This window comes from Phaenicophaeus curvirostris, chromosome 8 (genome assembly GCF_032191515.1).
Source record: "Phaenicophaeus curvirostris isolate KB17595 chromosome 8, BPBGC_Pcur_1.0, whole genome shotgun sequence".
Taxonomy (NCBI): domain Eukaryota; kingdom Metazoa; phylum Chordata; class Aves; order Cuculiformes; family Cuculidae; genus Phaenicophaeus; species Phaenicophaeus curvirostris.
The window spans coordinates 16,336,496-16,362,140 of record NC_091399.1 but is presented as its reverse complement, the minus strand read 5'-3'; the positions used below and the strand labels follow the sequence as shown (position 1 = coordinate 16,362,140).

The following is a 25,645-nucleotide window of genomic DNA, read 5'->3' as shown; positions in this document are numbered from 1 at the left end:
TAATTTTAAAACCTTAATTAACATTTATTAACATTTAAACTATGTACAGGGTAAACCATTGAAACTATGCACAGGAGAAACCAGGTTTCCCCGCTCCCCCCCCACCCCCATGCCCTCATCGTATGGCCTGGCGAATGAAGCTGCTCTGGACTCTGTCTGCCTTCTCTCTCTCCTTCTTCCTGATGGGATCCACCGCAAAGCAGCGCCAGAGTCGCAGCGTTTCATCCGCAGCAGCCGAGGCCACTGTTTCGCCATCGGGGCTCAGAGCCATGCTCAAGACTCTCGCCGTGTGACCTGAAGAGGAGGTGTGCGCTCAGGGACGGGCCGCTCGGCGCACGCCCCGCTCCCTCTGCTTCTGCCACCACGCTCACATTTACTGCGTGGGCCCCGGGAACCCCAGCAGCTCGCAGAGCTGGCCCCGCACCGGGCTGCAGCAGCAGGAATTCACAGCCCAGGCGGGCATTTGCACCAACAGCGTTCCTTCAGCAGCCCCCAGGAGGGCCTCCCTCGAGCAGCACACGCCTCTGCTCAGCAGCCTGCACCAGCCGAGCTCCAGCTCGGGCCACCGCTCCGCTCCACCCAAGGATCACATCTCCTTCAGCCGCCAGCAGCCCTCCCTGCCCCAGGCAAAGGGCCCTGCCTACCTTGCAGCTCAGTGACCTTGGACATGGCTGGATACTTCCAGATCACCAGCTGATTCTCTGCGGAGCCGTGGCGCGAAATGAGCTCCTTGTAGGTGGTCGACCACATGATGGAACAGACCTGGCAGGAGGCGGCAATGCAGGGAAGACGAGCTGCTCGTGCCGATGCTCAGCACCCCGAGAGGAGCACGGCCCCCTCCTCGGCCCTGCCTCAGGGCCTCAGGAGCCAGCAGCTCCGCTCAGGCGTCCCACCAGAAGCTGTTTACATCCAAGCCGACGCTCACGTCTCACCTGGGAGCGGGCATCGATATTGCCCAGGCAGGTGCCAGAAGACACGTTCCAGAGGCAGATGCGTTTGTCGCCGCCTCCGCCTCCAGTGGCCAGAACGCTGGGCTGCCACGGACACCACGCCACAGCCTGCCAGAAGAGGGGTCAGCCTGAGGCGTGCAACGAGCACCCTGCGCGCAGGCAGTGCCGCACGGCTGCCTCGCACACAAACGCGTGCCCACAGCTGCCCCGCGCTCACCTTGACAGCACCCTGGTGCTGACGGAAGCTCTGCGCTGGAGCAAATCCTCCACGGCCCCCCTGGCTGCTCGGCCAGATGTTCACCACGTGGTCGTCACCACCACTGGCGAGGAAGCGGCCGTTTGGAGACCACTTGAGGCCACACACCTCCCGCGTGTGACCAGCAAGCGTGGCCACCTGGTGCTGAGCGACTCTGACGTCGTGGTGCTGGATGCAGCCGCTGCGAGCCCCGCTGCAGAGAGAAGGCTCACAGGGTCAGGCTGCACACAGTGCTGGGAAAAGCCATCCTGGCGCTGGGGCAGGACGGCTGCACCTGCCGCAGGGTTTCACACCGGTGCTGCCGGCAGATCCGGGCTCTTGGCGTGAGCCGAGCACATCCACAAGGATCTGCACCAGCTCCGCTCCGCCCTTCCAACCCCACCCACTGCTTCACCTGGACAGGATGTAGCTGTTCCAGCTGAGACACCCGACACGGGACACGTGGCTGCTCAGCGTGCGGACACGTTTCCGACGCTCCACGTCCCACAGCTAGGGAAGCAGAACAACAAGTTCTCCAGAGGGCCAGGAAACGCCAGCCCCGTTGCTTTGCCCTCCAAACCGCAGCCCGCAGGCTCTGCCATTCAGCCTGCTCACTCTGGGAGCAGGGAACAATTTGTATCTCCTGCCCGCAGAACGGAAGGAGAAAGCCAGGGGTCAGGAACCCCAAACCCAAGCTCTGCCTCACTGCCGCAGCTGCTCACTGCCGGAGGACATCTCCAGCCCACACCAGGCAAGTCGGAGCGCGTTGCATCCTTCTAGCGCCAGCCAAGCCTTCGTCCCAAGGCCCCACAGCTCCAGCAACCCCTAAACAGCTCCAGCTCGACTCCTGCACTCACCTGGACCTCACCGTTGCTCAAGCCAACAGCCAGGCAGCTGCCTCCGTTACCCCACGACACAGAGGAAACGTAATCAGCTACGTGCTCTGTCTCCATGAGGTTGATGATCTCCCCAGAGACGTGGTGCCACAGGTAGACAGTGGTGTCCAGAGCCAGCGCCAGGAGGTTTTGAGAGCTCCAGTCCAGGAGATTCAGATCTACGGTTTGGAAGAGCAATGCAATGCAGGCCACCCTGCGCTGCCCTGGAGAGCCCTGCCCTTCACCGGTGCTCATCATAGAATCATAGAATAACCAGGTTGGAAGAGACCCACCGGATCACCGAGTCCAACCCTATTCCACCTTCACCAGGTATGCGTGTCCCCCAGCCCCAGTCCAAGCCACCTGCCCAGCACTCGGGACCACTGCTCCTACAAGGCTTCACCCCAGAAGTGGTCCATGCCAGCCCGAGGGCAGAAGAGACCGAAACAGCCCAGGCAGAGCTCCAGTTCCTCAGACCACGCTGGCCTAGGAACCGCACTGCGCTACACAACGATCTCAATGCCCAGCACGCGACATCGCAGCCCACTTACAATAGTCATCATGGATGTCTGGGGCATCCAGGACCCGCTCTGGCGCGCAGGGAATGTATCTGCCCTTCCTCCTGCCGCACCCAGGCATCACCTCGTGCCCGCAGAGCGCTGTGACGTTGTTCTGAAAGCCTGTGTGCAGAGAAACACTTCTGTTAACCGGAGGTCCCGTTTCCTCCCAGCTAAGCCCTGCTCACCCGAGGAGAAATCCCTCCCGGGGAAAATGCAGCCCTGAGAGCAGAGCCATGCTCAGAAGAGTGCAGGGCGCTAACAGCACTGCCGGGGTGAACTGCTGAACCAGCTCTGGTAAATCAGTTCTCTGGAGCTGTCACACAGCCCCTCAGCCGCTGGACAGCTAAGGATTAGGGAGAGCCCGGTGTGCACAGCAGCTCCCAGAAGCCGGTCGATGCCTCCAAATGCGGAGCCTCTGTGCCGCTGTTCCCCTGCCCAGGGCTCTCCAGCCGAGTCGACTCACCCAGAGCCTGTCCCTCACCTGCCGCAGGGCTCGGAGCCTTTCCACTGAGGCTCAGGATCTTTGCCTCTTCCACATCGATGCCGTTCAGCCTCACTGCCCAGGCTTTCTGTGAAGCTGTTGCAGCATCGAGCCGCCGCAGCCATGGCGGGGGCAGGGATCCTGTGGGTCTTTTCTAACCTCGTGATTTCTGTGATTCACACCGGACGTGGCGGAGGAGCTTCAGGCTCGAGTGGTTGGAGATGAAGAGGACTCCCTTGCCAGCACCGACTACCAAATGTGTGAGGCACTGCGGGTGCTGCTCACCAAGATCAGGAATGCCTACTCCTGCCTGGCCCAGGAAAACGCTCACCTCCGTAGGCAGGTGGGTTTGACAGAAGAGCTTCAAGGGGAAAATGCTGCCCTGAAAAGGAAACTCGCACAAGTGGCAGAGGTGCTGGAAGAGGTCGAGAACAACCTGAAAGACACAAGACAAGCGGTAGAAAGGAGAGGAGAGCTGGAGAAGGAGCATGAGGAGATCAAATCCATGCTCCTGAGGCGAATGTTTGAGGAGGGCTCAGACAGAAGAACGTAGGGAGCAGAAAGGACCCCTGCAAATGGTGCAAGAGAAGCTGACTGAACTGAAGGGTCGCTTTCTGAAGCATGAAGAACAATGCCAGGAGTTCTTTCAGGAACTGGGAGAGCTGGAATAATAAGGACCCAACCCTACCGTTTCCAGGCCACCCCAGCTGGGCACGTGCAGCTGAGTTTGGGCATGTGAAGCAAGAATTCCTTCTCCACCCATCAGCAATAAATACAGTTACCACATTCACTGGAGGTTCAGTGCCCCTAGGTGGAAGCTCACTAGAAATGGTGGAAACAACAGAAAAGTTTTGGCAGGTGGGCAGCCTCGAAGAAAAGTGCTCCAGCCCTCAGATCATCTCCGTGGCCTCAACTGAAGCAGGACATGGACCAGCTGCAACAGGATCAAGAGGAGCTGCAGCTGCAGAAGGTCTCCTTCCAGGTTGATCTGGAGAGCCTTCGTACATCCCACGAGGCAGTGGAAATGACTCTGGGCTCGGTGGTTCGGCAGACGCTTCCCTGCGATCGCTCCCGAGTCGCTGACGTCCCAGCCGTCACCCCAGGGCTGTCTCTGTGAGCAGCACGCAGGGCGCAGGGCGCTGCAACCTCCTCGGCGCGCAGGAAGGCAGGGGACCCAGGCTTGGAGACCGTCCTGCTGGGACACCGCGGGACTCGTCCTCCGCATCCACGCTGGGCTTGCTCCCATCAGCCACGGCCTTCTCTTCCAGCAGACTCCATAAAAAAGACAAAGGAAAGCACTTGGTTAATTTTAAAACGTTAATTAACATTTATTAACATTTAAGCTATGTACAGGGTAAACCATTGAAACTATGCACAGGAGAAACCAGGTTTCCCCGCTCCCCCCCACCCCCATGCCCTCATTGTATGGCCTGGCGAATGAAGCTGCTCTGGACTATGTCTGCCTTCTCTCTCTCCTTCTTCCTGATGGGATCCACCGCAAAGCAGCGCCAGAGTCGCAGCGTTTCATCCGCAGCAGCTGAGGCCACTGTTTCGCCATCGGGGCTCAGAGCCATGCTCAAGACTCTCGCCGTGTGACCTGAAGAGGAGGTGTGCGCTCAGGGACGGGCCGCTCGGCGCACGCCCCGCTCCCTCTGCTTCTGCCACCACGCTCACATTTACTGCGTGGGCCCCGGGAACCCCAGCAGCTCGCAGAGCTGGCCCCGCACCGGGCTGCAGCAGCAGGAATTCACAGCCCAGGCGGGCATTTGCACCAACAGCGTTCCTTCAGCAGCCCCCAGGAGGGCCTCCCTCGAGCAGCACACGCCTCTGCTCAGCAGCCCGCACCAGCCGAGCTCCAGCTCGGGCCACCGCTCCGCTCCACCCAAGGATCACATCTCCTTCAGCCGCCAGCAGCCCTCCCTGCCCCAGGCAAAGGGCCCTGCCTACCTTGCAGCTCAGTGACCTTGGACATGGCTGGATACTTCCAGATCACCAGCTGATTCTCTGCGGAGCCGTGGCGCGAAATGAGCTCCTTGTAGGTTTTCTGGCGCTCCTGTCAAGGCAGGTCGAACAGGACAGGTGACCCCAAAGCGACCAACAGAGGATTGTATCCCATCTACGTCACCCTCGCTTTGAAACCCAAAGACCACGAGGGTCGGCCCCCTCCTCTGTGACGGCCGCTGAGGACCTCGTCTCTCTGTTTGCCCCCGACCCTGGACCCGCGTGTTCCTGACTCCAGTTCCTGAGCTCAGCTCCCTCCTGGCTGTGGAGCCATTCCCTCGATTCTGCTCTGCAGGATCTGTGGTGACGTTGAGTCATCGAGGGCGCGATCTCAGATATTTGTGTGTATATATATATATATATATATTACCACTCCTAATAAGATCAATAACCGTTATTATTATTATTATTATTGTAATTTTAATTAAAGCTGCGGTTTTAGTTTCCAACTCACAAGTCTCATTCCTCTCATTTCCCTTTCCCCCTTTCTAGGGGTGTGGGGAGTGGAGGGATTTGGGAGCGCAACTGCACGGTTTTAGCTGCTGAAATCAGCCGGGCTGGGGCTAACCCGTGACACAGCTCCAAGGGTTTTTTCCTCAGACACCAGCAAGCTCTCCTGCTCACATCTGAGCACAGAAGAGCGGCCAGGTCAGCGTCTCACGGCCAGCGGACAAAGCCACAGCCACAAGGAACCAAATGTTTCCTACAGAGATTTCAGAACCCAGCAGACACGTTCCAGAGCGGCTCCCCACGCAGACATTGTGCTGGAACAGCTCCCGCCAGCAGTGTCCCTGGGCACAGGCTCACAGCCTAGGAGCTCTGTACCCTGGGCCGATGAGGCTTTAAAACGGAGCAAAGCTGTGTTTGGCTCCCACAAGGGCCAGAGGCTCTTCCCAGGGACACGTCCCTACAGAACAGCTTCACTCAGGGTCCCGCGTCCCTGTTCCATTCCCAGGCCCTACAGCTCCAACCTCATCCCCGGCTCCTCAAGGGCAGAGCTGGAGGCAGCGGCGCTCGGGGCTGTCAGCCTCACGCAACCACGCGACAGAACTTACAGTTTGCTTCCCTGGGAAAGGCCGCGAGGGCGTTTGGGAGGGAGCAGCGCAGTCCCTGCAACTCAGCAACACGCTCACCTTCTTGGTGGGTGACACCAAGGCAGGGTCCTGCTCTTGGCTCAGGAGGAACTTGGCCACCTCCATCCTCAGAGCACGACGGCTGGGAATGTAGCGATCTGGCCGAGGGGTCGTTTGGCTCCTCTGCATTTTGGATCCTCGTTTACCTGCACTCGCACGCATCAATATTGTCTGACAGCTACGCAAGAGCCCAGAGGAGAGCCTTCCCGAGGCAGCCAAGCCGGCGCTTTGCCACATCCCCCCTCGTAGACAAGCGGGACTCCCAGCGCTCCCAGTGAATTCTTTTACTAGGGGGCAATACATCTCCTCCCAAAAAGGAGGATTTTTTTGTTTTTGCAAAAGGGACTTCAAGGTTGCATGAGAACGCTCAATGATTGCCTGACCCGTTGGAGAATGTGGGATACCCGTAGTATGACGGATTCCCCATTGAACACAAAAACGTTTAAATTTTTGAGAGACATAAGCTGGCCCATTATCTGTTTTTAGCATTTGAGGTACCCCTAATGCCATTATAGCAGCATACATGTGTTTAATTACGTGTTTTGCAGATTCCCCGGTCTGTGCCGTGGCCCATATGGCCATAGAAAAAGTATCTACTAAGACATGCACATATTTCAATCGCCCAGACTCTGGAATATGGGTCACTTCCATTTGCCATAATTGTAAGGCTTGAAGCCCTCTGGAGTTTATTCCAAATCCTAACCCCATACCTTGTTTTTGACAATCTGGACAAGAATTGATTATACCTTGTGCATCAGACAGAGGAATATTAAATTGTCGTTATTAGGTTGATGGCTTCGTATATGAGTAATAAAATACTTATGCTCTCGTTGTTCCAACAGGTACAGCAATTGTAACAGTAAAGCATACAAAACCGCATTTTTAACTTCTATCATAGCCCGTTCTATTCTACAAACAGTACCTACAACATATAATGAATCAGAAACTATATTAATAGGCTGTGATGTATATTGTTGAAATACCCAAACCACTGCTCGTAGCTCCATAGTTTGTAATGAATCACCCGGCTGTGTAAATATTAACTTCTGGTTCCATTGTCCTCGCTTTTGCCAGGTAATAGCAGCCCTACCAGATTTCTTTCCTGCATCTGTAAAAAATGTAATGCCTTTCACTGGCGTTTCAGATCGCATCGGTATCTGTTCAAAGGTTTGTTTTGCATCAAAGGAATCAATTTGCTAATCGGGTATGCGTTGTTGATTTCTCCCATAAAATCTGCTAATGCAATCCTAATAGGTTCTGAATGTTCCATAAGCCAATCCAAATATCCCTTATTAATTGGCAGGTAAATTCGTGAAGGTTCAGTCCCAGACAATTCCAAACATCTTTTCCTGCCTTTCATAATCAATTGACCAAACAGCTCAAGTCTAGTGGTTATAGTATTTTTCGGTTGATACGGTAAAAATATCCATTCTATGATTTGAAACTTTTGTTCTGTCTGTCCCAAAAGACATAATGGGTGTTTCCGTTCCTGGCCAGAATTAATCAAAATTAATTCTAAAGGTTTATCTGCTATATAACGGACAACATTAGCTGTTAAGATTTTTTCCACTATTTTATCCAATGCTCTTTTCTGATTACTATTTAAATGCCGTTTATCATTTGTTGAACAAGTGGTTCCCAATAAATCCATTAATGGTTGAAGAGCATCATTTGTAATCCCTGTCAGTGATCGAACCCACTGGATATCTCCAATTAATTTTTGGACATCAGTTAATGTTTTTATGTTAGTATGTATAGTCACTTTCTGGGGTCTCACTGCATTATTGGTTATCTGCCACCCCAAGTAATTCCATGGAGATGATTTTTGTATTTTTTCCGGAGCTATTTTCAAACCCTTTTGCTCCAACATATATACCAAATCTGTTCATACTTGATCTATTTCCAATTGCTCCCCAGCTACTAGTATATCATCCATATAATGATACACTAATAAAAAGGGATATTTTTGCCTAACAGGTTGCAAAGCCCAAGCAACAAAATTTTGACATATCGTTGGAGAATTTTTCATACCTTGGGGCAATACTACCCATTGAAAACGTTTTGCAGGCTCCTGCTTGTTAATAGCCGGAACCGAGAAGGCAAATTTTTCTGAATCTTCTGGATGTAATGGGATTGTGAAAAAACAATCTTTCAAGTCCACTATAAACAAATCCCAGTCTTTGGGTATCATTACTGGAGATGGCAAACCAGGTTGTAACGCTCCCATATCCTGCATAACAGCATTAACGGCTCTAAGATCATGTAACAGACGCCATCTTCCCGACTTTTTCGGAATAGTAAAAATTGGGGCATTCCATGGGCTAGTTGAAGGCACTATGTGTCCTGCCTTTAATTGCTCATCAACTAATTGTTTCACTATTTGCAGCCTATCATGAGATAGCGGCCACTGAGCTACCCACACAGGGGACTTAACAAGCCATGTGAGCTTTAATAGGGGCTTGTCCGGCTGCTCATCAGTGGTCGCTCCCCAAAATTTGATACCAATCGGGCTCCCATTTGAGATAACACATCTCGACCTAATAATGCTACCGGCAAGTTGATTACATATGATCGTGTTGAAACTGACGTCCCATCTTTAAAATAAAATGCAATTTTATCCCGAGCTATCATTGTAGTTTGCATTCCCCCCACACCCACTATATTAGTCGCAGCAGGAACCAAATGCCATTGTTGAGGCCACAAATGCAAGGGAATTAAAGTAACATCAGCTCCAGTATCCACTAAGAAAATCAGAGAGACCGAAGAACCATTAGGATGTTTTAACAACACTTTTTCTTCTGGTTTTCCTTTTGAAATATCTATTGCCAATAAAACTTGAGGAAGCCCTGTAGAACCAAATCCCTTATCCTCTCTCTGATTAGGCATAACATTCGGTACCTGAGCTTGAAACGGAACTAATTGAGCTATCTTTGTACCTTTCAAAATAGTTACCGGTGGGGTTAAGGTGTATACCATAATTTTTATGACTCCAGTATAATCTGAGTCAATCAATCCAGGAACGACAAAAGTTCCCCTCTGAGATACAGAAGATCGCCCAATTCATAAAGCACTCAGTCCATGCCCCAATGGTCCTTTTTCTGTTGAATCTCTCAATACCCCACCTGAAGTGGTCAGCACCGTATCTATTGCTGTTGCCAGGCCCACTCCTGCTCCTGCTCCATCTGCACGCCAGCAGCGATCGACTGGCACCCGCCCGGCCCCAGACAGTTGGGGGCTGCTGTTCCCGGCTCTTCCCTCACAGACTCTGCTCGCTGTGTTTCTCAGCAAGCTGAGGGTTTGGGGTTTATGCCTGTGCACACTCTGGCTGAGGAGAGCAAGCGTTCGCTGCCAAAACGTGGGATCAATGGGATCCTCAAGCCTGTTGTTGAATTGGTTTTTTGCTTTGTACCTTACTCCTTCGGAATGGAATTGGCTTAGAGCTGTAGCAAACTTAGTGAAGAGCTGTAGGATCGTAGCCTGGATCTGCTTTGGGCGCGTGGCTGGACTCCTTGTGGGGCTCAGCAGGGAGCTCTGGGAAGCAAAGCCTCAGAGCAGGGCTGCCTCCCTCCGAGCCACTTCTTGAGGAGGCCAGAAGTTTCCCGAGTGCCCGGTGAAGCTGTTGCAGCATCGAGCCGCCGCAGCCATGGGAGGGGCAGGGATCCTGTGGGTCTTTTCTAACCTCGTGATTTCTGTGATTCACACACTCCTGCACTGCTGGTTGTAGCGGCGGCGCAGCGGTCCGAACACCCTGAGGTGTCCCTTGCATTTGTGTCGGCGCGCGGGGGGATCGTCCTGCGCTCATCAATCGCTTTCCTGAATTTCTACAAGCTGCAGTAGTGTGGAGAGAACTCAGACAATTACTGCACCGTTTTCTGTTGAATTTAAATTGTCGGCGCGGAGCACGGCATCGGCTGTAAAAATGGCCAGCTTTACCACAATTAAAACACGTTTTGTCCCGTTTATCATATTTCTCATTTTTTTCTTTTAGTGAAGTTCTAATAGCTGCAGCCATAACCGTAGCCTGATCTTGCACAGCCACTCTTTCCATAGCCTCTAAATATTGTGCAGTAGTTGCCTGTTTCGGCAGGGTAGCCAAAATTCGCTTAGTTTTTTCATTAGCATTATCAAAAGCCAACATGTCTAACATTTTTGGTTTCATTTCCCCTGACAATTCCGGATTTCTATCTATAGCAATATGCAATCGATCCACAAATTGCGCAAATGGTTCAGCCGGTCCTTGCCGAATTAACGTAAAGGGTGGACTCGGCTTCTCCTCTTTTACACTGTAAAGCGCTCTCTGGGCCAAAACTGCAACAAGCTCCAAAACTTCGTTACTCAAATTAGCTTGCCAATCAGTTCTACTACAAAGTCCTGCACCCATTAACATTTGAGTTTGAACACCATAAAGTGGATCCCCTTGCTGGCGTACTTTTGCCGCTTCCTGAGCACACAGATGTTCCCAAGCTTGATAAAAGGCAAGGCGCTGAGATGGGGATAATAGTAACAGAACTAGTTGCCGAATATCTGCAGGACAAAGGGTATGACCCGTAAATGTAAAATCTAATAAACCCTGTGTAAATGGTGATTGCAAACCATATTGCGTACAAGCAGCCTTGACTTCTTTTAGTAATTTCCAATCGAATGGTTCCCATTCACTCGCCCCTGTCTGTGTATTTAACAATACAGGATACGCTTCCACAGTTACCCCTTCTAGAACCGTGTCCCTAATTACCCCCTGCGAACGCGCTCCCGGCCCCCGCCACCTGGTCCCCCCAGTCCCGGTATCAAACCCCATCGGTGGCAGAGCCGGGGCAGTCGGGTCAGGCCGTGGCTGCATTCCTGGGCGATCGGGAGGTGGTTCAGGTGGAGGGCTCTCCTTTTCCTGGCGAAGTCGAATTTCTTCCAGCTTTGCCAGCAGTTTACCAAATTCTTGTCTGAAATTGGAGCACTCAGGAGAGGGCGACACAGGATGTTCAGAGTCCTCACTAAACGAATCCTCTAAGGAATTAATTGAAGGACTTTCTGGAGGAGGAGGCCAAGGAGGACCTTTACGTCCCTCACCTTCGGTAGCGTGAACCTCCTCATGTTCTTCCACTGGGGGAAATGGAGGAGAAGGCCAATCTTTGGAAGGTGGTGGTGGTGGTGGTGCCTACGTGGGTAAATTACTTTCACGGAACGATAATGCAGATGCAAATGAACCACCACTGTTCTCTTGATTCCTATGCAGAGCAGCATAAGCCGATGCCGCAACTTCTCGCTTGACTTTCATATCACACAACGTCTCTTTAACTAACCGCCAAAGAGTAAGACACCGCCAAAGGCTCTTATTTCCTTTCGAGCATTCATCAAACAGTCTCTGTCCCATTCTTTCCCAATTTCTTCCTCGAACAGGGCAGTGGTCGTTGTAACAACACCGCTTTGATGAGCCCATGTTAACATAGACTGCAAGGCAGCTTTTCCGTGAGTAATTCCTCTCACGGAGAGCACATGTTGGAGGAGCTTCTGCACAGATTCTGTCCGCGCCTGCCCCATCTCCTCCCCGGCCGCTCGCCTGGCCAGTGGCGAGTTTCCTCAATTCTTTAAGCTGCGCAGCCCTTGAAAATTTTTTCCCGAGTGCCGGGGACAGCACTCACCTACGGCCGGCTTTTCCATACCCTCTGCCGCGTCTTCAGTCGTTCAAGGCACCTTCGGCAGGCCGCCTGAGGGCCCCTGTTCGGGCGCCATTTGACGGAAGAAAATACAGGACGACACACACCGATCAATGTGATCCAAGTGAAGCCGTTTTATTTAGGGTTCGTTCTGCTTTTACAAACTTGTTTAACTTTAGCCGCCTTCAACAGTTACCTTCCTAATTTGCATAACACAACAGAGTCGTTGTAACCTTTTATAACCTTGAGGACCCTGGCTATGGCTTCCCAGCTCCTCTCAGCCACAGTGCTTGGGCTGCTCACTGTATGTTGCTACCCAACACTGCACGTCTCCCACTTAGATCTTCTCCAGCTCTTCCCTTCTTGCCCCTTTGCCTTTGGAGCTCTCTGCAGAGCCAGCAGGTCTGGAGGGAGGTTCACATCCCAAGAACCTGCGTGATCACTCTAGCTCTACAGCACCAGGAGGCTGTGAGGCTGGCTGGGGTCTCCCGTGTCTCACCCCAAGGAAAACTGTGTCTGTGCCAGGTGGGTGCGATGGCACTCACCGTGCGGAGTTATTCTGTGGCCGTACAGGGTCAAAGAGCCCACAGCTTTCCAGCCCTTCCCCTTCCATAATCCATACCTCCCTCTTGCTGCTCACTGTCCAGCAATGCCATTGCCTCCGTTTCATTCTTTGAGGATTTACACTATTCTTTGCCTAAAACTAGTATATATACCCACTGCTTTTGTAAAGCGTGAGGCCTTTTCCTAGAAGGGCATCCAATTCAGCGCCAAATTGTAAAACAAAAATGTTATTGCCTTTGCCTCAAAGACTTGATCCTTTTCAAGGTTTTACCAGTGAATGAGTGTTTCCCACTTGGGACACAGGGGGTGCTAGGAAAGTTACACTTAAAGTAGGATAAACACTGATCATCGACTAATCAAGAACTAAGACTGAATGTAAAATTGCATGATTCTGTTGATTCTTAACGTATCCTAGCAACAGACCCCGAGGTACTTGCTCAAAGGACCTCATGCAACAAATAGGATCCAGGTGTGCTTAGGAAAAGTACGTATTAACTACCCTACCCAAGTAGAACATACACCTGCAACAGCCAGAAGACCATCATAAATCTTGTGAAAGACAGAAGAATAGGTTTCAGGAGGCAAGAAAGATATGCCTGAGCGGTCAAGTGGAGATAAGTGCGGGTCCAGCCAAGAAAAACCGACGAGTTTGCCAAAAGAACAAGAAGTAATAAAGACAATGCGAGGAAGACTACTTACTTCATCAGGACGACCACCAGAGGGGGGCTACACAGGCGCAATAGAGACTGATGTCGCAATAAGGCGATGAAGTAACCTACCTATGCATATGTATTAGATAATGAAGTAACCTGTTGAATATACAATAGATTGCAAAACTTTTAGAGAATAAAAAGCGGACGCGATGTGACGGTCTTTGGAACCAGATCTGGGTGCGTACCCCTGGTTCCCGGGGCCTCGAAATAAAGCACCACATATAACCTCCTAGTGCGGTTATGTGTTTGTTATTCTGCTAACAGGGGGACTCCCCATGCCTGGGATTAGGGATGCAGGGAGCTCTGCGAGGGGCAAGGGGGCACGTAGGACAGAGCAAGGAGACCCCACGCCTGGAAGAAGGAGGTGAGGTCGCTGCTTATTACCGATAAAGAGGGTTTAACCCCAGCACAGCTGGAGAGGGGAGTACATGGCCATGATGGGCAAACCTCTCCCTCTACGTGACCTGGGCTTCCAATCCACCTTGGAGCTGGTGGCAAAAATGCCTGACGTTGTCTGAATCTGTCCTCAGGAGAAAGGCACGTTTCTCCTCAAAGGTGAGGTTTTATTTCCGTAAAAGTGGAGGAGTTGTTTGGAACCTCATACTGGTATGAAGCGATGCTCTAAAACCAGGAGGTGCAGAATGAGTTGCCAGAGCTGTAGGTCACGTATCTCTGTCACTCTTTTTCTCATACAGCTCTGTTTAATTTTTTTGCCGTTGATGTTTCTTACTGTGTCTTAATCTGCCTTTTTGTACTTTTCTCCTCCTTCCTCCTGGAAAATAACAGAGGCTTCCAGTTCTTTTTGTACATTTTGCACTCTGCTCTTGGTTTAGAAAGTGCAGTAACGTTTCTATAGGAAGTTCAGTCTGTATCAAAGAACTTTTATCATTTTCCCAACAAAACTTGCAGCAGATGAGTTTCCTTTTGTGATCCTGTATCCAAGAATTGGACCCGCCTTTCTGCTTGGATCTGGATTTCTAGGGATGAGGGTGCAGGTTGGTTCTTGGCTGTTTCATCTGGTTCATTTCAGTTCACAAAGGGAGAGTAAAAGTTACCCTGTTGGAAATGCGATCTAGTGTGATTGGTTTTGAAAGACACGCCTGCTTCTGAAGAGGGTGGGGAGAATAGGAAAGAGGAGGACCTTTGCTTTCAGTAGTTTGCTGTCTTGGTAATCTCATAATTTCTTTCTTTCTTTCTTTGGTAGCCATTGCTTCTGAAGAGGGTGGGGAGAATAGGAAAGAGGAGGACCTAAAGCTTTCAGTAGTTTGCTGTCTTGGTAATCTCATAATTTCTTTCTTTCTTTCTTTGGTAGCCATTGCAGATGAGACCACCAGAGGTATTGCAAAACTGGTTGCCAGGCAGGAGGAAAGTGTTAAGTCACGAAAGAATGATGCTGTGAAGGCACGTGCTGCTTTTCCCTCTAGGAACACAAAGTGTCTCCCTCGCAAAGCCAGTGCTCCCGTCCTGCCAGCGACTGAGGAAGTAGCTGGAAGGTGAGACAGCGAAGGAAGAGGTGCCGCACGGTGGGGCGCACAAAGAGGTGCCAGAAGGTGAGGGAGGGTATTATTTAACTGGAAGTATGTAGCTGCCAAGCAGCTGTGTTTCAAGTGATGTTGCTGCCTTTCCAGTAGCTGTCGTAGTCCTGGTTTCCCTAAGCTTTAGCGCAGAAGGGCTGCGAGGTACTGCAGAAGCAGCTGTTACAAGGGTGTTGTTGTGGTAGCAGAGAGCTTAACTGGAAGTTTTCTACAGTTTGCCACTGTTTTTCAGTGCGAGGTGAAAGAAGGGATGTTAAGCCCCTTTCTGAATGGGTGTATAGGACTGGAATTTCTAGTAATTCCAGGCAACAGGTAATAAAACTAGAAGGATCTCTGGCACGTCGGCTCCGCAGGCTGGTAAAGCCTTCCAGATGGGCTTTTTGAGGCTGAAGCACTAATCTGAAAGGCATAGCTATACTGCTTCTCTGAAGAAGAGCCTGTAGATATCTCTCAGCGTTCCCCTAACAACTATGAGAGAAAGCAGAGGATTGCATAAGGTTCCTGCCAAATGCCTGACTTTTCTTAGCATCATTCTAGGAATTTATTTAGCCCTTGTCATGCTTGCAAGAGCAAGTGTGTTTTATTTTGCTTGAATTTATTAGTACGGCGAAGGATGCCTCTCAAGCAAATCCCCGTGACTGTGGGTGCTACAAGAGATGAGGAAAATGGCACTAGTACTTGTACGCTTTCATGGCCAGGTGTATTCTCCTTCTGCTTAATATGTAAGTAAAGAATAACAACTAAATTCTCTTTACAGCTGCACCTGCAATTGAGATGCCTCCTTTGGAACCCATCCGTGATGCCAAGTGGTTTCACCTGCCGGCAGAAGAGAAGTCAGAGCCGGTGGAAGGACAAGCACTAGATATGGGTGATGTCCTCAAACAAGTAAGTGGCAGGATGAGTGATCTGTAGCTTTGTCATGTCTTCGTCCAGGGGGTGATAATTTTTTTCACTGCTTTTGTTTTTGCTTGGTTTGTATTGTTGATGCACTGTTGCTTCCAAAAAAAAATTGTACCTAGTTTAGATGAGGCTGGAGGTGACCAGAGTCATACTGACCTGATATATAACTCTATGTGCCCTCCAGCCTAGGTCTTTTTCTTGTCTCTTTCTGGTCTTGAGATCTCTGTTGGAGATCATCCAAAGCCAGTAAAGCATAATCTTGTTCCCCAATAAGAGTGGAGACAATTCTTTTTGTGTTCTTAATAGCCTTCTTCTGAGAGTAGCTGTGTGACATTTCCCCTGCTGCAGTAGCGTGGGTTTAAGTGTCTAGCAGCTACGTGGCAGAGCTGAGGAATGGTCCTTGGAGACCTCAGTCCTGTCGTTGCCACTCTGCTCTTTGGTTGGACTTGAAAGTTTTGTTGCTGTTGTTGTGGTTTAGCAATGTATTTTTAGAAAGGGATGGAGAAGTACAGAGGCTCTGACCTGCCAGACCTGCTTGGGAGAATTTCTTTGTGCCCCCTCTATTTTTTTTTCCTCTTTTGAGCATCTTTAGGCCTTTGTTTTCTCAGGAAAGTTCTCCTGCTGCGAATTATTTCCTCTGCCAAGCTCATCTGGTGGTTCTACACAACTGTACAGTTGGAGTACCTAGACAGGGAAAGGGTTGCAGGGATTCTTTCTGAATTTGGTGTGCTGTTCACTTAATGAACTTGAAAGCTTAGGGCTACGAGTCGGACTTTCTGCGGTGTTTCAAGAAACATACCCTTTAGAAAACTTTGGCAGGCTCTTCTGATAAGACCTTGTCGTCTGGTGGGATGAAGTCCGTGGGGAATTTCCCTAGATCAAACAAAGTCTGCTTGTGGGAAGGGTAGAAAAGGGAGAGAGATGGTCCACGTAGCCCCATTTTTTTCTTCTTATGTGTCGCAAAGGGAATCTGTTTAAAGATTCTAGCAGGGCGAGTCTTGGAACGTGTTTGTACAACTCGTGTTTGTCATGAAGCACCAGTTTTGCTGGTTTGTTTTAAAAGTGCCCTAGAGAGGAGGAAAGTGAGCTGGAATGTGTTTGGGTAGGCAATGAACCAAGATTTCAAGATGCTGCCAAGTCGAGGGGAAAGATGCGACCTGATTCCTGGCCTGCTGTAAGGTATGGAAGTATCTGGTGATGAGACGCCAATAGCGGAAGCGTTGTAAGGGACAAATGAGGGACAAGGGCCGAGTCAATCTGCTCGGCCCCGAGAAGGGTCAAATATATAGAGCTGCTGCTCTTGGCAGCTTTTTCTTGCCGTGCCGAGCAGAAGGAAAGTTGTCATCCACACCACTCTTGGCAGCTGCCGCTCTGGCTTAAGGCAAGGAGTTAGCCAGTCTTACGAGCCGTGCCTCTTCTAGGGCTAGTTTTACAGTGTGTTCGGTTGTTTACCTTTTTCTTATAATTTTCTTGCTATTTTGTGAAGTTGTTTTTTAAGTAGACATTTCTACGTCTTTCAAAGAAGTGTCTGTTGTCTCTGCCAACGTGTGAGCTACGTGATAAACATCACGTGTGCCCGTAACAGTCTGACGTGAGGAGCTTTCATGGAGCAAACCTGTCCCTTGGCAATATCACTGTTGACTGGCACTTCTGGGAGGAAATCCATGAAATGTAAGGGGATTTTAGAGGTGCTGCTGCTGCTCAGGCAAGAATTCCCTCAGGTACTCTTTAACTCAAAAATGTTAACTCCCTGGTTAACTCGATGTTTTAGTCAAAGTTTTTAACAAAAAGAATTCAAGGGTGTTCTTCCTCGCTCAGTCTGCAGGAGAGACTCTAATCTGCTTTTTTAAGAAACGGTTCGAAGGGCTAGTATTGTCTTTCAGTTGACTGTAGCCGTGTAAGCAGTGGGGTGTGCTGGAAGACAAATTTCCTGTAAGTTGTCTGGTGTGTGATGCAGTGGTAACTCGTAGCATATTCGCAATGAGTAAAACTGGAATAGTTTTGACTTCTGGACGCTGGAGGAGTGCTGTTTGTTGGCACAAACCGAATCTCTGGAGGCAGTGAAAGTGGCTGATGTCTGATTAAGGTTTCCATGCACGCTGGTTCAAGTGGAATAAAGTTTACAGCAGCTAAAGAATGATGCAAAATTGCAAGCTGTGCCAAGAACTGATGTACAGATTTGCCTAGAATGAGAAAAGAATAGGATTTGTAGCGTTTGTATGTTTTTATCTTTTGGGAAATAGCTCTGGTGCGTGTGAGATGCATTTGTGCCTTCTGTATCTTGAATTGTTTTCAGATAGTTTTTCTACTTCAGTCATGTGCTCTTTCATGGGGACAGAAGATAGATTTTTTTTTGGGGTAAAATCCAACAAGCAGGTGGGTTTTTTTGGTGTGAGTTTTTGATTTTTTTTTTCTCTTTATCAGTAGCCATTCAATATCTTTGTCTAAATACATAACGTGTCATCAGTTCCTCTTCTTCATTCCTTGAAGGAATATGAGGAAGGTATTTTTGTTGCACCCCTCTTTACACTGGAGGGAGGAAAGAGAGAAGGAAGGTGGAGGGTGTGAGAATAGATGTTAGGATCCCAGGGACAGTTTTAATCCGAGTTTGCGCTATTTGTTGGGATTCTCTGATCTTCAGTAATTCATGGGTTCCCAGGAAAGCAGAACTATTTTTTTACCTTAATGCAGAGGCCAGTTATGTGTGTTCAGGGCGTAGCAAGACTTCTGAGCGCTACTTTCCTCTTGTCCCTTTGTAGTGTCAAGATTTAGATTTGAAGCTGTCAATCTTCAATCTGGCAACGACTCCAGAAATTCCCCCTGATGCTGTTCAGGACAGAAGCCTTTGCGGTTTCCCACCATTGGAGCGCTTGTGTTTGGTGGGAGTCTTTGTGGAATGTATAATCTCTCCTAGCCGGTTCTACATCCAAGCGTGCCACGCAGAAACATCCGATAAACTCCAGGATATGATGTTTGAGATGAGGGGAGGACGTGCTATGCTGATTCTGTGCTATTACCTGGGTATTTGCACTGAGGGAACAGGGCACCCAGCTGTTTGTTACGGTCACTACAGGCTTGACTTCTGGATATGGAGATGCCAGTGCCGTACTAAATCACATAATCATAATGCTTCCCCATTCCTTTTATCTAGCAAGCAGTAAGTATCGCTAATAGTTTGGCTGTGTCCTAGACGGTCTTAAACTTTAAAAGCCTGGAAAAGTTGTGGAAAGGAACTTGAGGGTTCTGTATTGTTGACATTGCTATTGCTAATGTGCTTGGTTAAGGCTTTTACTTCCATCTCCAGCACTTACCAAAAGCAGCAGGTAATAAGCCTTAGTCATATCTATATTTGAAAGCAAAACCCCATCAGTGGGTTTGTCTGTCAGGTACGTTGTGCGTTTGGGACTCTTCCACTACGCTGCAGTTGCTGTTAGTCGTGTGCCAAAGTAAATACTGGATGTCCGTGGGGCAAACGTGTGGTCACAGGCTGCAGACAGGTACTGTGTGTGTAAGCCAGGACTCCGGAACCTGGCTCGTAAGAAGCCCTGTGCCAAGTCAGGGTAATGTTAAAAGTGAACGACTAGAATGGCTGTATTTAGTCGCTGATTAACGCCCATTAGTTAACTTTTTGTTGGACCCCAAGAATACAATTTAAATGTTAAAAGTTTAGGTTTGTGTATTTATTGTCACTTGGTTTAAGTAGAACAGAAACATAAACTATCTATTAGAACAACTCCTGAAAATCGGTCTCGTGGAGGCTTTGAGAAATGAGGATTCTTCTGAACCCTGAAGTGTATTTCTGTTTATCCATCTCCTGCGTCCTACCAAGCACAGTTTTTCATTGTGATCTCTGGCAGACACTGTTACTTGAGTAAACTTGTTTCTGATCGTTCTGTCATGCCTGAGTCTTCAGTACGTCCTGGACAGCTTTGCTGTGTAACGGTCTCAAAATGGTGGTACCGCGTTATCATCCACCGCGTGATCAATGACCAAGAAGCAGAGGTGTTCTACGCAGATTACGGAAACCTGGGAATCGTCCGAAGGTTTGCCTGGAAATGGTTCTCAGGATTAGCTGTTCCATCGCCTTCCCAGGGATGAGGGTGAGGCTGCTGGGCCTGTCACTCTCCAGGAAGACATCCCACCACGCAGGTTTCCTAGAAAGTGTCTATTTGGATTTTTTTTTCCCGTAGCAGTGCCTTGCAGGTACTTCCTTGCTTACATGTTAATGCGTGAGGTGACGTTAAGAACAAGATCTGCGGTGCAGATCACTCCAAGCCCTTTGCTTATCATCGCTGTGGGCTAAACCCTTTCCTCTTCCTTTATTCACTCTTGCCCCTTTCTGTCACTTTCGAGCAAGCTCCCTAATCCTCTTCCCTGAGTTTTGTGAATGGACGTAAACATCTCTTGAACAGACATCCTCCCAGTTGGGAGCATTTGTGGTGTCAGAGGTACTCGTTCTCCTCTGTAATTCAGTACCTTCCCCATATTTGCTTCTGCCCTCTCATTTGCCTCTATTCATGCCTGGCCATAGGCATTCTGTGTTTCAAAAGTGATTTTTCTCTGTCCATAACTTTCTTATCAAAAGAGGTTATGAGGAGAGGATGCTTGGGCAAGGGAAGGCATAAGGGACCGGTTGTTATTGCTATTTCTGCTGTGCCCCTTCTCTGGCTACGGAGTGTTTTCCAAAGCTGCTGTCGGGCTTTATTCGTAAGCACAAAATGCGATATGTGCCTCTCTATTCCTAAGCTGATCTTAAAACCCAGAAGAGGAGGAAGTTCTGCTCTTCTGCCTGGTTTTGCTCCTTTACTCCTGTAACAGGTTTTGGGTTTTTTTGCGTTGTAGGCGGTGCTACTTGAAGCTCCCTGCTGAGGCCATCCCGTGTTCCTTGGCGTGGGTAAAACCCGTGGGGGTACGTGCTCACATGCAGTTTTCTTTGACGTATGCATGACAGCCATCAAGTCGAGGTTGGCTTTTTCTCCTGACAAGGGCAAACCTTTGGAATAATTTGGGTCCTGCTGCTGTTATGTTCAGCGGAGTGTGACTGCCTAAGTGTCTGTCTCTGCAGGGGATTGCTCTTCCGCTGTCTGTTTTCCTTCCAGTCAGAGTATTCTTGCTCATATTGTTGCAGAAACAGATAGCTGCCGTTAAGCAAATGAACAGACTTGTTTCTTCCCCTGCCGGTAGTTCTCCCTGGTCCTTCTGAAGTCTTGCTAGCTCCAGGCCTCTGTTTTAAATCTGTCTTCTGTGACAGAGCTTTCTTTGAGTGAGTTGGTTTGATGCAGTCAGCGTAGCCAAAGGATTATAGAGGTCATAAAAAAAGTTCCTCCGTGGTGGGAAGCCTCTTGGTCAAGACACCTGAGAAATAGAGTCTCTGAAGCAAAGCGCATGAGCACGGTTGATTCTTCTGCGTTGTAAAGACATTATTTTAAAAAAGTTATTTCCTCTGTTTTTTTGAGGGTTAAAGAATCACAATTTTCTTTGCAGTGAAGCTTAGCAGTTTCCAAAACCTGACACTTTTAAAGTCTCTAATTATGTGATTCCAGAAATTAAAAAAGAAAGACGCAACAATATTTTAGGCAGTTGTGGTAAAAATGAGCGGTGAACACCATTGAACCGTGTTTGAAAACAGACGTTTAGGGTGAAAGGGCTTCCCAGTGTGCCTAGCACTGCGGCCTTGGGGTAGTTTGATTTACTTCAGTGCTGGGAAGCTTGTCTGCCTGACTTCCCTGTATTTGTCCCTAGCCTGACCTGGCTTCACTGCCTTCTTGACAAGTACTCACAAGGACAAATCTCGGGCATTGGATGTTGATCTGTTTATAGTAACTTAACATTCTTGTTTCTTCTTCAGGGTTCACGGTCCAATGATGCGATTCTCCTATTCAAGAAGCTGTGTGATTCCAAGCTACTTGTGGGCGTCGTGGATGAATATGTGAATGGCATTTGTCATCTCTTCCTGTGTGACGCAGCCACTAAGGACGATATCTACTTCCACGCTGTCTTGAGCAGTAGGGGATGTGCTGACATCTGTGGGAAGAAGGTTCCTTCCCAGGTCAGGAGGGAGGCGTGTGCTTCTGACAGGAAAGGCAGGGAAAGGATTGGTTGGGTGCCTGTAGTGGAGAGATCTTTACCTTGAAGCAAGTAGTTTTGTGAAGAGCAAAACCGGTATTCCCTGCTTCCCTGCAATTTACTGTTTTGGGGCTGTATCCCACGGTGTCTATGGTGACAGCTTTCTTTTTGGTTAAGGTGGAATTCGATGATACAGCAGAGATGTTCTGGTTTAGCAGAACAAATTCTTTTCATCCTGACTTCTAAGAGTGGATTTTTAAAGTGGATTAGCTTGTTAATATTGCCGAAAAGGAAAATAGATGTTCTGAACATGAGGCCAAGCTGGGATGGAATTGAGGAGTTGTATTTGTAACTTTTCTAAACATTGTTAATTCCGGTAGGTTTTGTTAGTCATAAGTTGAGGCCTCCGAGTCATCCAGACCATGAGAGCAAGTCCATTAGATGTTACTGTCTGGCTTCAAGTAGCGCTGCATAGAATCGTAGAATTGCCAGGTTGGATCGTAGAGTCCAACCATTCCTATCTGCCGCTAAACCGTGTCCCTGAGCACCTTGTCTGCCTGTCTTTTAAACACCTCCAGGGACAGTGACTCAACCACCTCCCTGGGCAGCCTCTACCAGTGCCCGATGACCCTTTCTGTGAAAATTTTTTTTGTCTGATATCCAGTCTGATATCCATTTTTTCTGCTAGCCAGTGGCACGGGCAGTTGAGTGAGGAACAGGGTAGTTAAATAAATAATTTTGGCCTTTCCTGCTCTAGGCCCCGGAGATTGGTTGTGCCGTTAAACTGAATTATAGATATGGTCTTGGCTTACAAAGTCTCTTTCTTTGCCAGTGACATGTATAGTGCTGGACGGTGTAACCAGGGTAGATTGCATGTTGTGCCTTGAGCAGAGATTCAAGCTGTGAGCCAGCACAGAGAGCATTTATGATTTAGGCCCATCAGTGTTGCCTGAATGTCTCAGCTCGGTTTCAGCAAGAAGTCTGTGGATATGAAAACCTTTAGAAAGGTGCTGCAACAGTTTTGTATCTCAGCAGAAAGTCAGGCTTTGCAGCCCGGAGTGCTTGTATCTGTTGTTTCGTTTAGTAGATGCAGAATGCGTATTTTGGCAGGATTAAATCCAATAATTGTCTTTTTGCGTGTGCGTGTTCCATTTAGCGGGTAGGGGGCTATTGCTGGGTGATTTTATTGCTGGAGGGAGTTGATTTTCTTAGTAAGACAATTTCTACAAGAATTCAGAGCTCACTTGTGGGTGGCGTGCTTCTTTGTAAAACCCATTAGAATTCTTTTTATTCTTTATGGTGGTGACAACTTACTTTTCTTGACTCAGCTGTTGGGGTTTTATTTGTTCGTAGGGATTTGAGGAAGTGAATCCTTCAGCCTTGTATCTTGAGCCCAGCAGAAAGCAGGAGAATGCTGAACCCGTGGAGCCACACCTTCGCTTGCAGCAGGAATCTTTGAACGTAAATAGTGACATAGCAAGCTCGAAGCTGGATGAGGATGAGCTGTGGGAGCAGGTGAGAGTTTGGCTGCGGTGTGACTATCGTTCAGTGGAATTGGCTCCAGGGATCAGTAGATGTGTTGGCTTAGTCCTATGCAGTGTCTTGTGGAGTGGTTTTTTTTCCTTTGCTTTTATAAAAAGCAAGCAGAACCGTGACGTAACAACAATTACACGTGGACCATAAATAGGTCCGTCGCTGCTTGACCTCTGATCCCTTTGCAGACTTCAGGGAGTCTGTGCTCAGTGAGTTCTCCAACCTTCCATGTGCACCATCGTTTTTGAGTTAGAGGGAGAATGGACTCCAAGAACTCAGACCAGTACCAGATCCCTGAGATCAGTTTGACTTAGCACTTTCCTAGTTTGCACCCCAGGAGCCAAGAGGTGGTGTGGTCTCCTCTAGTGTCTCTGGGGTTTGGCAAAGGATGTGTAATAACTCGGGGTGTCATTTACGTGTGGGAAAGGAGCAGAAGAACTAGTGATGTCTTGTTTGCCTTAAGGGTCTTGCTCATTTTAAACTTCTCCGAAAGGAATCCATTTGCAGTCTTGGTTGTTACAGGGGTTAAAGTTGTACACGACTGGAGTTTTTTTTAAAAGTTAACTCTAAAAGCGACCGCTACCCTGGTCTGGATACTGCTGTACGCCTTTGATTTCAGAGCAGGTTGAAGAGAGGAGCCCTTTGCTATTATTTAATGGATGAAAAAGAATGATGAACAGAGGGGTTAAGCAGGGAGTAAAATCCAGGTCTTGAGTGCAGTCTAGCACGGTACCGTTAGAAACACCAGGGGTATTGTTTTACAGGTCAGTCTCTCTACTTTTGTGTGATTTAAATTGTAGTTTTTTCATGACACATTTTACTACTGACGCCAAGTAACTGTCAGCTGTTGAAGTGTTCAGCAGTGGGCCGGCTCCAGGGCTGTTTTTCTGACATTCCTCTGAAACGTAAAAACGTAAGAGTTACTGTAATGTCGGTAACTTGTAAAGCGGTCATTTTAGCCAGGTTTTATTTTAGCCAACTGTGTGTCTGGGCTAGGGAAACTATAAGCTGCACGTGTTGGATATTGGTGGGCTTGCACTGTCAATACATCATCTGAACTGAAGGTCCCAAACATCGTCTTTATGTGGGAGAAATGAATGTGACCGAGACTCTGCAAATCTGAGTTTATTGTGATTTTTATGGTAAAATCTGGTTAAGTGCAGCAAGATCCATGTGTGTAAATGTCAGACAGAGCTGGCAATTTGGAGACTAGAGGAATGTAAGTGCCTTCAGGTTTTCTTCTGTTTTGAAGGGTCTTAGAATCCTTTTCCAGGAACAGTAATCCTCTCTTTTCTGCTATTCTGTTTAGTTGCTCGAAACGATTCCTCTCCTCCTCGGTGCATCACTGATGTCACCATCAGTATCAACTCTAATAATTGCTCAAAATGTTTAGAACTGGGATGAAATACGTCTGACTCTTGGTACTGCTCGGCTAGCGTTTTCTGGGAACTCCTCTTTGGCAGTGGGGAACTCCCTTTGTGTTGTCCAATCTTAGATTTGCCTTGTCAGGATTAACTCGACCCCCTCCTCTGCCCTTAAGTGCAAAATGGCTGGACGCTGAGTTGTCTCAGCTGTGCTGTGTGAAGGCACTTCTCCATGGTGAAATTCCTCAGAAGGCAGCAAGCAATAACCAGAAAAGATTGCTCAGATAAAACTGTCCTTTCCAGGTGGTAAGTTTTCCTGTGGAGTACAGAAATGAAAGTGGGAGTCAGTAGCTTTCCTTGCTTTGTCCGTCTCCTTGGCAGTGGCACCTCTCTGCTGAGGAGGAGTTAGAGGGGGATGTGTGGCCAGCTTTGGATGAAGCCAGTGTGCAAAGCACAACGGACCGAGACCCTGAACCTGCACAGGAGGATACAAAAGAAAGTCCTCCAGAGCTCATCACAGAGGCTAAGGTGAGAGCCCTGAGCAGAGCTATTGCAGTTGAGGAGGGTTATTCTTGGTTTTAGGTTGTGTGAATTGCTTTGACCTGTGGTTTTTGTTTTGTTTTTTTTAAAGTGTCTGGCATGGCCTCGGGGCTGTGTTTTCCTCCTTGCTGTTGTTTCTGGTGTTACGGGTGCTCGGGTGCTCGACTAGTGCTCTGCTGGTGCATTGAGGTGTGGTGGGCAGCAGACTACTCTTCTTTCTCTTTCATGCACAGTCCTGAGGGTTACTGGGAGTCATTGTGGGGTTTTCCTGGATCACTCAGAGGTCCCCCCTGGGTTAGGGGGATGGGTTTGAGAGGGTGGCATTTTGGGCTGTGCTTTGAGGCATTGTGTGGCACCAGTAACACAACTTTACTGCTTAAATAGTGGTTAATGATAATGGTAATGAGTCTGGCCGGGCCTGCAGCATGGCCTTTGGCCTGCGCTCTCCTTTGGGTTCAGCAGGGAGCCGGCGTCACTCAGGGTTTGTCGAGTCACAGAAGGTGTTATAGAGCTGGAAATGGGAGTGTGCCTGCAAGGTTTTGGATAA

General features: G+C 48.9%; 2 protein-coding genes across 2 annotated transcripts; one reads left to right on the top strand and one right to left on the bottom strand.

Annotated features, from left to right (window-relative positions):
* Nucleotides 1-115: 115 nt before the first annotated feature.
* LOC138723309 (cell division cycle protein 20 homolog) lies at nucleotides 116-6,397 on the bottom strand. The gene is made up of 10 exons (XM_069862258.1): nucleotides 6,236-6,397; nucleotides 5,321-5,330; nucleotides 3,102-3,197; nucleotides 2,612-2,740; nucleotides 2,043-2,239; nucleotides 1,601-1,695; nucleotides 1,168-1,399; nucleotides 933-1,058; nucleotides 645-762; nucleotides 116-294 (listed from the first exon to the last, which is right to left on the bottom strand). Exons 1-10 carry the CDS (start codon nucleotides 6,395-6,397, stop codon nucleotides 116-118), a joined length of 1,344 nt encoding a protein of 447 aa, XP_069718359.1.
* A 4,941-nt stretch (nucleotides 6,398-11,338) lies between these two features.
* LOC138723308 (tudor domain-containing protein 5-like) lies at nucleotides 11,339-25,645 on the top strand. Its single transcript, XM_069862256.1, has 11 exons — nucleotides 11,339-11,392; nucleotides 13,691-13,715; nucleotides 14,473-14,565; nucleotides 15,453-15,580; nucleotides 18,355-18,602; nucleotides 19,453-19,638; nucleotides 20,414-20,504; nucleotides 21,444-21,644; nucleotides 23,015-23,182; nucleotides 24,940-25,086; nucleotides 25,523-25,645. The coding sequence occupies exons 1-11, from the start codon at nucleotides 11,339-11,341 to the stop codon at nucleotides 25,643-25,645; spliced, it is 1,464 nt and encodes a 487-aa protein (XP_069718357.1).

Coding starts and splice junctions, on each gene's coding strand:
- LOC138723308 (XM_069862256.1), top strand. CDS start 11,339: ATGGAGGAGAAGGCCAATCTTTGGAAGGTGGTGGTGGTGGTGGTGCCT. Junction 21,645..23,014: donor GGAAGAAGGTTCCTTCCCAG/GTCAGGAGGGAG, acceptor ATTTGTTCGTAG/GGATTTGAGGAAGTGAATCC. Junction 25,087..25,522: donor AGCTCATCACAGAGGCTAAG/GTGAGAGCCCTG, acceptor CCGGGCCTGCAG/CATGGCCTTTGGCCTGCGCT.
- LOC138723309 (XM_069862258.1), bottom strand. CDS start 6,397: ATGCGTGCGAGTGCAGGTAAACGAGGATCCAAAATGCAGAGGAGCCAA. Junction 2,741..3,101: donor GGCTCCGAGCCCTGCGGCAG/GTGAGGGACAGG, acceptor CTCTGCACACAG/GCTTTCAGAACAACGTCACA. Junction 1,400..1,600: donor AACAGCTACATCCTGTCCAG/GTGAAGCAGTGG, acceptor TTCTCTCTGCAG/CGGGGCTCGCAGCGGCTGCA.